The 14,579-nt window shown below is 39.3% G+C and overlaps 1 protein-coding gene across 2 annotated transcripts in view; it reads left to right on the top strand.

The window, feature by feature from the left end:
* Window positions 1–14,579, top strand: part of PSMD14 (proteasome 26S subunit, non-ATPase 14) — a 126,131-nt gene that overhangs the window by 15,032 nt on the left and 96,520 nt on the right. For both annotated transcript variants that reach the window (XM_006160272.3, XM_027776497.1), the window contains exon 3: window positions 330–381. In XM_006160272.3, coding sequence (XP_006160334.1) covers window positions 334–381 — 48 coding nt within the window. In that variant the 5' untranslated portion in view covers window positions 330–333. The remainder of the gene's footprint in view (window positions 1–329; window positions 382–14,579) is intronic.

Here is a 14,579-nt window from a genome sequence, read left to right as displayed (position 1 = left end):
ACTCTTTCCTCATTCAGGTACTTTATTAGATAACAATAAGAAAATATAATTAACTTAATGATAGCAAAGTTTTGAAAGTATGCTAAGATTGCTTGTCTTTAAAACTGGGGATAACCCAAAACCAAAGCAGTAAAATAAGGTCTGTTAATTAGCATGGAAGACAGCTTCTTGAATTAATATGTGGTGTTAATTAACAGGAAGTCTGATGTTGTGTTGTAATTACCACCAATATTTTTGACATACTGAGTGACTGAAGGTGAATTATATAGATAGCAATTGAGTAAACACTTTTGTGCTTAGGAACGTTTTCCTTTGTTTCTATTTTCTAGAAATATGGACAGACTTCTTAGACTTGGAGGAGGTATGCCGGGACTGGGACAGGTTAGTACATAGACTCTGAATATTTCTTTGTGTGTAAACTACAAGCCTTTCTGTAGTTACCAAAACCCAAAGAGAAAGAAATCACCCTCCAAAAAATCACCTCACAGATAACCTTATGGTAAGAAGCCTATCTTAGTGTTGGTTGCTATTTTGCAACAGCAACAAACATGTGGAAAACATTTGCTATTATCCTAATTTACTTTTTCTTCTGGGAAGAAGAGTTTTCTTTATTTGTTTTGTTTAAAATACTAGGATGTGTCCGATTATCAAACTTTCAGAAAACAAAAAAATACTCCTAAATAACCTCATTTCTTGGGTTTATAATGTAAACTTGAGATGCAACACATGAAAAAAGTAGACATCTCAAAGATCTCTTTGCCTGATCTTGAATTGACTTGTGAAGTGTTTCTATGTGCAGTCTTAGCAATTATAAATTCATACTAGCAATTATGATGCATGGATTAATTAATAAATAAATGTTTCTTCCTCTAAGTTTGGTATATGTGGCTTCTTTTATGTTCTTATTAAAATTACTGAGTTTTCTATTATAAATATTATTATTTTGCTAATGCTATTGGGCACATGGCCTCTGGGTAGATTTCTGTATCAGGATATTCTATCAATTTTCAGCTGAACAATTTCTACCTCTTTTGAGTTCTGTGCTGGTTGGCCTTCAAGTCATTCATTATATTATTAGTTTAAAAAGAGATGATTATGTATTGTTCTTTTCCTAAGACTTTTATGTAATTTACTATTTCATGATGAAAAATTGGAAGTATTTTTGGGAGGCGGTAAGTATTTTGTAACACATGTTTAGAACTCTTTTAGTTATCATCTTTCCCTCATGTCTTTATCACTGTCAGTTACTCTGTCTTCCTTCACTCAAGATAATATGGATTTACTATAAGAAACACAGTTTTGTTTGCAATTTCATGAAATTTTTGGTGTTAGGAATACTTTCACAAGAACATTTTGATTAGATCTCTCATGATTTATGACCAGTAATTCATTTTAAAATTATTATTTTGAAATCATCTTGTGATTACCTTTTATATGCTTGAATAGATTTTAGTTATATTTCATTTACTTTTATTAATTTTGAGTATTTCTCATAGTTTTTATGCTGCTGCCATCCTATTTCTTAATGTTTCTTCATTTTTGTAACATGTATATAATACAGTCTCTCAAGAGGTGTAAACTACTCTGAGCTTGACCCTTCCAAACCTCCTTCCATTTGCTTATAAACAGTCTAGACAGTTTCTAGAATATCTTCGATTTTTTTTTCTGAAATTAGAAATGATATGGCATTAGAAATGTCAGACGTAAATAAATAAATTGAAAAAAAATCAGACAGAAAAAAAAATAAAATAAATGGAATTAAAAAAAAAATGTCAGAAGTGAGCTGAGGTGTTATATAAATACTGTACATTTACCTGCAAGTTATAAAGATGTTGGCCTTAGAATTGGGTTGTGGGAAAAGTCATGACACATTTTTGCATAGAAAAACACGTCATGACCTTTCCCACAACCCAATGGGATTCTTTTTTTCTTTCTTTCTTTTTTTTTTTTTTTTTTTGGAGAGATTTTCACTGTAGGGCATGTGTGCTCGCCAGACAGACAGAGAGAGACATAGAGACAGAAAGCGAGAAATCACCCCCCAGGGGGGATGGTCACGCCGCAATCCCTTCTCCTCCATTCTCCTCTCGGGATCTTGGGCACACACGCACACGCGCCCGGCGTGAGTTTTAAGCCACCGGGTCCGGGACACGAACCGCGGTCGACTACGTGGGAGTCCAGCGACATAGCCATTACGCTAACTGCTGGTTCCCCCCAATGGAATTCTTAAGGCAAGTTGCATCAGATCTAAATGCCAAAATAATTTTTCTTAAGCATCAAATGCAATAAATTATGTATTTGTCTTGGATATCTATGCTGGAAAATTTTTGGACATGAAATGCTGACCCAGTGTTAAGCTACATTAAATCTCAGTGACTACTGCAAACCTTTTTATTAAGTGGAAAACTACATTACCTCTCATTGGTTTCTAATTATTTGATTGACCTTTGTGTCCTCAGTTTATACTTTCTGTTTTTTAATATTTGTTGTTGTTTGGTTCTATTTATTTCATGGAGGAGAGACAGGTACTTACAACAGGGCCTTCCTGCCACCTGTAACCATTTCCAGTCTCAGTTGGCATGCCTAGGGAGGGCCCAGGATGTGAACCCAGGATCTTTCTAATGTGGGCCAGTTGTAATACCACTGTGCTGTCACCTGGCCCCATTCAGTTTGTACTTTTATTTGATATGTTAGTTAAGAATCTAAGTCATTTCATGTATATATTTTATCTTTGCAATTAGATGACAAGCTCTCAAAGGAATAATTTGTAGAGTTATTTCTATGGTATCTGCCTTATCAGATACTTGTGTTCAATTATTTTTCTCCCAAATTTTATTTTTTTCTTATTTTGGGACTAACTTGACAAATACTTATAGTTTTACTTCTGCAACAGGAAATGTTGACAGTATTACTTTGAACAGACAGGAATGAAATGTTAAGTGTATTGTTTGTTTTTAATGAGAAATTAAAGTTCTCTGGATTGATAATAGCTGTCTTGCCATTACACAAGGCATAGTAACCAGTAACAGTAGAAAAGGAGATAATCTGCTAAGAAATAGTGGAAAATGTTAGTAATGGAAAAGGCAGAATTCTCTCACCATTAGGGGGAGTTCACTTACTTTTAAATTTGTAGGTGATTTTTTTTTTTTTTTTTAAGAATTATCTTACTGGGACCAGCAGATGGCGTAATGACTTCGTTGCTGGACTCCTGTGTAGTTGACCCTGGTTTGAGCCCTGCACCCAGTGGCTTAAACTCACACCAGGGACGTGTGCATGCATACCCAAGATCCGAAGAAGAAAATGGAGGAGAAGGGATTGCGACGTGGCCATCCCCCCCACCCCGGGGTGGAGGGGAGGGTGATTTCTCTCTGTCTCTCTCTATCTTACTGGCAAGTACATGCACCCTATAGCAAAAAATAAAAAAAAACCTCTCCAAAAAGAAAAGAATTGTTTTATTTATTATTATTTTTTAATTTGACCAGATAGAGAGGGAATGTGTAAGCAAGCCACCAGTTTCAGGACTCAAGCCACAGTCGGCCATGTGTGAGTCTAGCAACCTATCCACCTTACTACCTGACAGCCCCATGAATGGACCTTTTTAGTCATTATCTACACATGTAGCCTACTTTGCCATAAGAAATGTCCTAGACTATTCATATCAATATTTAACAGTTAATACTTTATTGGTTTAAAGGGTTTTTGTTTTGTTTTGTTTTTTAATTTCCACTCCATGTGATGGTTTATGTTCCTCCAAAATCCATGTATTATGATTTGGTTATGAGATATTGAGAAGAAACTCTGTGTCCAAAGGTGAGGTCTTTGGGAGTCATTAAGTGGTTATGTTAACAGATGGAAAAGTGTCGAGCTGCGTTATGAAATCCTTGGTTCTTTGGGTCCAGAACCCTAAAATTAGAGATCTGTCCCTAGGCGCAAAATGAAACCGCAACCAGGGAACCAGCAGTTAGCGTAATGGCTATGTCGCTGGACTCCCACGTAGTCGACCGCGGTTCGTGTCCCGGACCCGGTGGCTTAAAACTCACGCCGGGTGCGTGTGCGTGCGTGCCCAAGATCCCGAGAGGAGGATGGAGGAGAAGGGATTGCGGCGTGACCATCCCCCCTGGGGGTTGATTTCTCGCTTTCTGTCTCTATGTCTCTCTCTGTCTGTCTGGCGAGCGCACGCGCCCTACAGTGAAAATCTCTCCAAAAAAAAAAAAATGAAACCGCAACCACTAATGAAGTAGGTAGAAAAGATTTAATAGGAAAGAAAGGAAAGGAAAGAAAGGAAGTACACCCAGAAAGCTCTTGGGCAGGCAGATTGCCAGGTGGCTACTGCACTTGGTATTAGTTAACTGTTATTTTTATTACTAGAGGTCCAGAATATTCATTAGTGGGAGGCCGGTTTCTCTGCCTATGTCCTTCCTTTGAATTTGAATCCACACGTTTTTTTCCTGCACACCTGCGCACCTTCCTCACAGGTATGAGGAACTTCATCACCTAATTGTGCATCCCAGTGCGAGCCAGGTTGCCCCAATTAGACTGCCCAATTAGTCCATCGCCCTAATGGGAATGAGGGCGTTGACCAAAACGCTTACTTGGGTCTTTCTGATAAGAGAAAAATCTACAAATCATCCCTGTGTGCTTCCCTCAGGCCCCAAGGAAGGAAGATGGCAAATTGCCTTGCCCTCCTGGTGCCCGGAGCTAGATGAATCTTTTGCTTTTCTCTTAGGGCTGCCCACTCATGATTAACTAACTGCCTACCACAGTTAGAGTGGCCCCCAGTGACTGAGTTCTCTAGGTTTATAAGGAAAGAGACCAGAAGAGAGAGATTGATGGGCACACAGCCACTCTATTCTGTTGTCACCCTCATGATATGATTGAACTCTGCAGTACTCCCACTAGAACTAGCCTCTGTACCTTGGACCTCCAAACTGTGAACTAAATAAAACTCTATTTTTATATATCACCTGGTTTTACATTTTTTCTTTCATTAGCAGCAAAAGACTAAAACACTCCACAAGATTGCCATTATTTCACATGTTAGCTGTATTTCAGGTATCCCCAGGTCACTCACACTTGTGATTGACTGCCCATAACTTGGAGGTACCCTGAGCCCCTCAGGTTTGATAGTTCACTGAAACAATACATAGAACTCAACGAAGTGCTATACTTATGGTTAGTTTCATTATCAAGAATGTAGATCAGGAGAGTCAGTCAAATGAAGAGACATATAGGACATTTGGGGGGAAATACAGTGCCTCTGTGCCATCTTATGAAACGAGGGCATGGGGCTGACCAGTGGCCTAGTAGTTAAGGGAACTGGATCCCACATGGCTAACTGCACAGTTCAGATCCCAAACCCAATGAAGATATAAAGATTGAAAGATATGCTGGGCACATGTGCCCCAGATCCTGACAGGATGGAGAAGTGGAGGAAGGGGATTGCAGTGTGACTGCCCCCGTTCAGTGCTAGTGTTATAGGTAGATGTTATGAGCAGGGAGTCCCAATAGGCCAAGAAAGGGGACATCCAACATATCAATCACTGTTACCAGGGATCATAGCTAGATCCTGTGGTGCCAAGAAAGGAGAGGTTATCTCACTGAGATGCTTCCTACTGGGCCAGTAACTTAATATGGACACAACAGTCCCTACACAGATACTCATACCTTCAAAGTCCACACTGGGCATACATAATTGGGTAATCGGATTCCTTATCTGAAGGAAAAGTACACAGGTGCAAGTAAAAGCCCACAATTTCACACAGGGGAACCTGGCTACAGCAACAAATCTCTCCTAAATATTTATGACAAGACTCCAGGATAAAAGTAACACCTAACCCTGTTCCCAGTTGTTGTTGTTACCCTTTTCTGGCAGCTGCCCTCTCCCATGCCTTTCTCCTGTGAAGGTATATTCTTTTCCGTTAAAAACTCCATTCATATTAAAAACTTCTCTTTTTCTACTTCACTTGTGTTTGTGATTTTTTCCCCTTGCATTTCGGGTCTGGTCAGTATCTTAGAAATCTGGGTCCAACCAACCTGAGTATTTTACACAGGGCCACTCATCTCCCCCTACTGATAACACTTCTGCCTCTCTCTCTCTCTCTCTCTCTCTCTCTCTCTCTGTCTTCATATGCCCTCAGGGAAATTAAGAAAGAAAAAAAAATCAAGTTATGTCACCCTCCCTGATAGCTCTGTGTTCACCAGTGGCGAAGCTCTGTATGTTTTGATGGAGCTTTGGCATCAGAGTTTTTATTGTGACTTCATTACATGGGCATGATTGACTAACTTACTGGCCATGTAATTGAACTCAATATTCAGTCTCCTTTCCCTCCTTGGAAATGGGCCTTGCTCAAAATCCTAGTCCTCTAATTACTTAGAGGGTTGGTCTTTATGGTGACCAGCTCCCATCCTAAAAACTCCAAAGGCCCACCAGGATTTCTCGTTAGAATAACAAAGATCCTTCTTTTACTAAGGAAATTTCAGGGGTTTTTGAAACTTTATATCAGGATCCCAGGTTAAAGGCCAGTTACTTTATTATAACAGAGACTTATTTTCAGCCTTGATACCATTATTTGTGTGGAAATCATTCAATATCTCATTGGAGTTTTTGCTTTTTTAAAGTTTATTATAAAGTTTCTTTAAATTTATTGTCACATGAGAGACAGATAGCAGGAGAGAAACAGAAAGACAGGTACCCATATTAGTATCCCTTAGGTTGCCATCCAACCCTAATCTCAACTGGCCTGGATAGATGTCAGAACTCCCTTTACCAGATGACCAGAAATTAGGTCTTTGGCACTTGCTGCTAAACAAAAGCCAATCTTGAAAGACAAGTGTTGTTGAATAAGGAAAGCAATGTGTTTCAGTGAGGCCAGCAGGGAGGAGGAGCAGACCAAAGTCCATAACCACTGTCCATCTCCACTGTACTGGATCAGATATAGAACTTACATAAAAGAAGATGGTCAGTGTGAGCATACCTCTGGAAGTAAAGGATAAGTTACTCATTGTGTTGGGGGCAGGATTATTAAGAGATCTGATAGCAGCAGGGAGGCGAACACTGCTAGAGGGGCAGTTTTTAGGGCAGCAGGAACAAAATAGTTAAGACAAAGTTTAGGTTCTGTTTTATAAGCAGGCAGGGTCTAGGTGTGGCTTCAGCAGATCAGATGAGGGGGTTGTGAAGTCTTTCTCATCTCCCTTCCTCCATAGCTAGGTATCATAAAGACTTGGCAAGGTTATTATTACATTTAATTAGTTAAATATGAAGCTCTGTCTACTGTGAAGGAGATATAATTCATTGTGTGGGATGTGAAAGAAGTTGAAAGATTGATTTTCCTAAGAGTTATTGTAAGATAGAATCGAAGACTAAGAACAACTTAGAGTCACGTTGGTGTTCTTATGGCTTGGCTACACGATCTTGAGTATGTATGTGCCTGGTATGCTCAGAAATGTCCCAGGATGCAAAAGTAGGATCTTTCCCATGTGGATCTAGTTGTGTCACCATTGAGCCACCACCTGTCCCCTGACTTTTTCTTGTACCATTATTCAATGCTAATTTGTGTACTAATTCCAAGAGATAGAGTCTAATATTTAGATATAATACCTTTAGTGTAACCCTGTAGTAGTAGGATATTTGAACTTCACTGTGTTAATTTATCGTATTTTTTAATGGAAGGGTTCACAGCCATAATATAGGAATCAGTATTATAATCACAGTTGATACTGATATTTCATTGTATTTTAATTCACTTTCCCTTGTTTGTTCTTATTGAGAGTTATAGTAGGACTGGTCAGTGAAAAGGAACTTGTAACTAATCAAAATCTTCATCCATTCTAGTCTTCTAACTTTCTCTGAATAGGCAATGATTTTTCTCTTTTCCAAGGCTAATTTTTGTACTTATTCCATGACTCCTGGAATCTCTTAAAACTTTGCTTATCTTTTTTAAAAAAAATTTAATTTTTATTTATTATTATTAATTTTTTTTATTTGACCAGAGAGAGAGAGGGGTGGGGGAGTGAAAAAGCAAGCTGCTATGTCCGAGACTTGAACCACAGTTGGCCATGTGGGAGTCCAGTGCCGAAACCATCATGCTGCCTGTTGGTCCCAGCCTTGCTTATCTTTACTGAAACTTTTCTCTGCCTGCAAAGAGTTTTAAGTCTCCAGTATCCAAAAACCAAAACTCCACTGCATCCTGCCATTAAATCTTTTCTTCCACTTATTTCTAAAATTCCTGAAATAATAGCTTTAATGAATATATTCTGCTTCCTTACTTCCCCTTACTCTCTGGCTTCTTCCTCTATTATTGTATTAGAATTGTTCAAGTTGCTGTCTATTGGCCTACTTTTAGTTCTCTTTTTACTAGATTATAGTATTCTATGCTAATTGTTTTTTTTTTTTGAGAGGTTTTCGCTATAGGGCGCGTGCGCTCGCCAGGCAGACAGAGAGAGAGACAGAGAGACAGAAAGCGAGAAATCACCCCCCAGGGGGGATGGTCACACTGCAATCCCTTCTCCTCCATTCTCCTCTTGGGATCTTGGGCACGCATGCACACGCGCCCAGCGTGAGTTTTTTAAGCCACCGGGTCCGGGACGCGAACCGCGGTCGACTACGTGGGAGTCCAGCGACATAGCCATTACGCTAACTGCTGGTTCCCTATGCTAATTGTTTAAAAACTTTCTCTTCTATTAGCTTTTATCATGCTACCTTCTCCAAGTTTTGTTTTGTTTTGTTTTGTTTTGTTTTCTTTCTTTTGTTAAAAGGGACAAATGTTTGCCAGAAAGACAAAGATAGGAGAAAGCACTCCTCATAAGGAATGGTCATGCCAAAATCTCTTGTCCATCTCTCTCTCATTTCAGGATTTTGGGCTTGCACATATACATGCTGGCGTATTTCTCAAACCACCAGATCCAAAACTCAAACTTCATGCCGTTGGCCATGTGGGATCCAGCTGCTTTAACTACCAGGCCACAGAGCCAGGCCCCTTTTACTAGTTCTTAGTGATTGCGTTCATCCCTGCAAAACAACTTAAAAGTTTATTCTTTTATTTTTTTTCCTTTTAATTTTTAAAGGTTTTTGCCACAGGGCATGTGCATTTGCCAGAAAGAGACAGAGACAGTGAGAGGGAAAGTGAGAAATCCTCACCAGGAGTAATCACTGGACCACAATCCCTTCTCCTCCATTCTACTCCCAAGATCTTGGGTGCACACACACATGCCTGGCATGAGATTGAAGCTGCCAGGTCTGGGACTCAGACAGTGGTCAGCCATGTGGTAGTCCAGTTACGTAACTGCTATGCTATTTGCTGGACCCATTATTTTATGTAAGATGTTTTTAAATTTTAACACTTGAATACTGGTAGGCTAAAACAGTTAAATCTGTCCGCAATCCTCCATTTGAGTATAACTTAGTATGAAGTAGAAAAATATTGATATCTTTTTTTTTTTTGAGAGTTTTTTTTTTTTTTTTTTTATAGGGTGCGTGTTTTCGCCAGACAGACAGAGAGAAACAGAGAGACAGAAAGTGAGAAATCACCCTGCAGGGAGGATGGCCACACCACAATCACTTCTCCATTCTCTCAGGATCTTGGGCATACACGCACATGCACCTGGAAAAATATTGATATTTTATTAGTACTTTTTTTTTGGTGTGTAATAGGGCATGTGCGCTTGACAGAGAGGGACAGAGAGGGAGAGAACATGAAAAAGCATCCCCCAAAGGAGATTACCACGCTGCAATTCCTTCTTCATTCTCCTCTCAGGATTTTAGGCATATATGTGCATGTTTTTCAAGGCACCATGTCTAGGACTCGAATTGTACCGTTGGCCATATGGGATCCAGAACTCCACGCCATCTGGTGGCCCAAGTTCTATTAAAATTTTTTAAATATTAGCTTAAATTTCAGATTTTTTGCTTATTTTTTTTCTTGGCCAGAGGGTATCTATGCTCACTGGGGTGGAATGTCCATTAGTGAGGCTTGATCACACTGCAATTGCATCTCTTCCTTTTCTTCATCACACACACACTCACACACGCACGCATACGTGCCCCAAATTGTATTTGAACTGCGTTTTGCATTTGTCCATGTGGGCTCTAGCCTCCTCAGCCATAGGCCACAGTATAGGTTCAGGGAAATGATGGTTGGGCTAAGTTTTGAAATATGTGCTGAGGCATGTTCAGAAAGGCTAGAGAATGGGCAATATAAGAGGAAATGCTGGGGGAGAAAAAGCTGGAAAGGGGGTTTGGAATAGATTATGGAAAGGCTTATGCCATACTCAGTAACTTTTGCCTTTCCCCCCCACAGATGTTATAGTTTTATTTCTTTTTCTAATAGATTGTAAGATTGATTTGCTCTGTTTCTGAAAAGTAGTTGTGGTTTGGAGAATACATAGAATGGAAGAAATTAAAGACAAAGTCATTAATTACATGAAATATTTGTGGCTTTCAGCCTTTTAGGAATGTAATAGAATTATACTTTTCTTTTAAGTTTTTACTTTATATTATTCACGATAGACTGTCCACATGTGAGAGAGAAAGAGAGAGAGAGAGAGAAGCACCCTCTCAAGGGTCTTATCACTCCATGATCTCCCTCCCTCAGTCTTCCAGCTTCTTTTTTTTTTTTTTTAAGAATTATTTATTTAATTTTTTATTTATTCATTCACATATTTTAATTTGACCAGAGAGAGACACAGAGAAAGAGACGGATAGAGGGAAAGCGAGAAAGCAAACCACCAGGTCCAGGACTCAAACTGTGGTTGGCCATGTGGGAGTGTCCAGCGCCTTAACCACTACGCCATCTGCTGGGTCCCCCAGTCCTCCGGCTTCTTTAGGTCTTGGGCACACATGCATGTGCCAGGCATATTTTCAGGTCAACATGCCTGACACTCAGTGGAGGGGGGGCGCCAGTTGGTAGCGTAGTGGTTAAGGTGCTCAACACTCACATAGTCGAGTGTGATTTGCGTACCAGACCCAGTGGTTTGAAAATGTATGTGTGTATGTGTGTGTGCCTAAAATCCTGAGTTAAGAAATGGAGGAGAAGGAATTGCAGTGTGGCCATTCCTGGGGGTGGGATGGCTGATTTTTCAGTTTCCTTTTCTCTGTCTCTCTGGCAAGCACACATGCCCTATGACAAACAAACAAAAACTGGAGTGGGGAAGGAGAGGCCTGTTCACTGATTGATGCATAAACAAATGGTTTTTTAATAGGGGGAAAACTAAAATTACGTTTCTGCCTTCTCTGCACAGAAATGTATACCAAATGGCTTGAAGATCTATGTAAATTTGATAATTTTAGAACACACTCGTTATCATGGCTATTATCAAATAAATAAACAAAACATAATAACAAGTGTTGGTGAGGATTTGAGACGTTGAAATCCTTATGTATTGATGGCCAGAAATGTGAAATGGTGCAGCTGATATGGAAAACAGTATGGCAATTCCTCAAAAGATTAAGCATAGAATTACCATATGATCTGGCAATATCACTTCTGGGTATATTCTCAAGGGAGTTGAAAGCAGAGACTCAACAGGTATTTGTGTACCAGTGTTCTTAGTAATACTATCTGTAAAAGCCAAAAGGTAGAAACAACCCCATGCCCATTGACAGATGAATGGGTAAATATGATGTGGTATATACATACCATAGAATATTTTTCAGCTTTAGAGGAATGAAATTATGACACATGCCAGGGACTAGCAGTTAGTGTAATGGCTATGTCGTTGGACTCCCATGTAGTCGACCGCGGTTTGAGTCCCAGACCCGGTGGCTTAAACTCACGCCAGGCACGTGTGTATGCGTGCTCAAGATCCCGAGAGGAGAATGGAAGAGAACGGATTGCGGTGTGACCACCCTCCCTAGGGGGGTGATTTCTCGCTTTCTGTTTCCCTGTCTCTCTCTGTCTTTCTGGCGAGCACACGTGCCCTATAGCAAAAAACCTCTTCAAAAAAAGAAAGAAAAATTATAACACATGCCACAATACAGGTGAACTTGGAAGATTTGAGATATATTACGCTAAGTGAAATAAGCCAGACACAAAAGGACAATGTGATATAATTATGCTTATCTGAGGTACCTAGAGTGTTCAGATTCACAGAGATTGGAAGGAGGGGACAATGGAGAAATTTATTTATTTATTCGTTTTTTGTTGAGTTTTGCTTTAGAGCATGTGTGCTCACCAAAGAGATAGAGACAGAGAGACAGAATGAGAAATCACCCCTTAGGGAGGATGGTCATGGCACAATTCCTTCTCTATTCTCCTCTTAGGATTTGGGTATGCATGCACATGCACCTTGTATGAGTTTAAACAGCCTGGTCTGGAACTTGAACAATGGTCAGCTATTCGGGGGTCCAGTGACATAGCCATTACATCATCTGCAGGTCCTAGGAGTTATCTTTCACCTAAAGATAAAAAATGTTCTAGAGGTAGATGGTAGTGATGGTTGTACAGCAGTGTGAATGTACCTAATGTGACTAACTATTTACTTATAAACAGTAAAAATGGTTAAATTTTTGGTCATGTTTTTACCCAAAAAGGTAATAAAAATTCAGTTATTATATCTTTAAAATGAGATTAATAATACCTACCGGGAACCAGCAATTAGCGTAATGGCTATGTCCCTGGACTCCCACGTAGTCGACTGCAGTTTGCGTCCCGGACCCGGTGACTTACAGCTCACGCCGTGCACGTGTGCGTGCGTGCCCAAGATCCCGAGAGGAGAATGGAGGAGAAGGGGTTGCGGCGTGACCATCCCCCCTGGGGGGTGATTTCTTGCTTTCTGTCTCTATGTCTCTGTCTGTCTGACGAGTGCACTTGCCCTAGAGCGGAAAACAAACAAACAAACAGAAAAAAACAACAAAAAAAAACCTCTCCAAAAAAAAAAATATCTACCTCAGATGGTTATTTTTAAGTATTAAATAAACTAACATATGAACATGTCAAACAGAGTAGATTATCCTGCCCCCAGTTTTTTGGGGGGAAGAAAAAATTTTATGTCTTTATAACCGCAGGATAGGAAAACACAACTCACAAGGAAAGATTCTTAATTCAGCTGGCTCAAGACAGTATTTCTAATTCTTGTCCCCAAAAGATAGCAGAAACAAATTTAAAAGACAAGCAGTAGAGGGCCTGCAGGTGATGAGGAGGTTAAGGCGCTGGGTCCCACATGACTGACTACTATTCAACTCCGACACGGGCGCTAGAAATTAAGTGGGGCACATGTTTTACGTGCCCAAGATTCAGAAAGGAGAAGGGAATGCGGCATGTCCGTACCCCAAGAGGGTGATTTCTTACTTCCCCTTTCTCTTTCTGGCAAGCGCATGTACCTTACAGCAGAAACTACATAGATAAATAAATAAAGCAAGCAAGCAGTAGAGGGAGAAAAGATAAGTGAAACACATTAATCTGCAACACATTCAGCAGAATCACAAACCATTAAGACAATCTCATAGAAACAAGAAAATGAAATGTTAATTTAAAATGAAACTGGTTGGGTCAGCAAGTTGCATTATAGTTAAGGAACGGGACTCTCACATGGTCTACCATGGCTTGAGTCTTGACCCTTGCGGCTTGCTTTCTCACTTTCCTTCTCTCTCTCTGTCTCACTCTCTCTGGTGAGTTAAAAAATATACAATAATAAAATAAAATAAATTATTTTTTTTAAAAAAAGAAAGAATATGAAGATACTCAATGTCAGTTTATGTTGGAGAAATAAAAACTAAAATAACTATTAGGTTGTCTTTTTAGAATGCCTTTTGTAAGTGTTAATGAACATTTAGGGCAGTAATAATTCTTATGTAAATTTTTTTTCTTTTTTTTATAATTTTTTTTATGAGACAATGATTTTTTGTTTTCATTTTATTTTAAATTGACCAGAGAGAGTCACACGTGTAAACTTTTTTTCTAAGGGGATGGTGTGTATAGGTGGGTTGTGGTTATGGGTTGTAGCTCAGTGATTAGAACATTATCTAGCAAATAGTCAACAAGTATATGTTAAATGGACACACTATCTATGGAGTATAAATAATGAAAGTCACTCTGGAGAGTAATTTGACAATATCTAATAAAGTTGAAAAAGTTCACATTTCTATGACATTGCAATTCCATATATTCACATTAGAGAAATTTTATATGTATATTAGGAGTCACATTTAAGGATCATATGATAGCATTGTTTGGGGTATTAAAAGCAATAAAATATTTAAATGTCTGTCTGGGGCAAGATGTGTTATGATGCAGTATGCCACAGTTAAAATGAATGAACTAGATTCTGTATATCATTTTGCTTAAGAGTCATCATAAATATATTAGGAGAAAAATTCAGATTGTAGAAAGAAAACATTAATGTAAACAAAGTATCTTTTTGAGACAGAGTTTCTCTGTGTTGTGATACACCTGCCTCAGCATCCTGAGTAGCTACGACTACAGATGTGTTCCTGTTCTGTATGCCTTTTTATGGTGGGTAAGGAACCAAACCTGGGCTTCCCTTGAGGCCTAAGTTGCTGAGTAGCAGTATCAGCAGGTGTACACTACCTGACTGGGCCCACCAATGTAAATTTAAAAAGCACTTTTTAAAAAAGGGTCCGTGACTCT

The sequence above is a fragment of the Tupaia chinensis genome, unplaced genomic scaffold (genome assembly GCF_000334495.1).
Source record: "Tupaia chinensis unplaced genomic scaffold, TupChi_1.0 Scaffold000674_2, whole genome shotgun sequence".
Taxonomy (NCBI): domain Eukaryota; kingdom Metazoa; phylum Chordata; class Mammalia; order Scandentia; family Tupaiidae; genus Tupaia; species Tupaia belangeri.
Note: the sequence above shows the minus strand (reverse complement) of the source record. Positions and strands in the feature narration are given on the sequence as shown.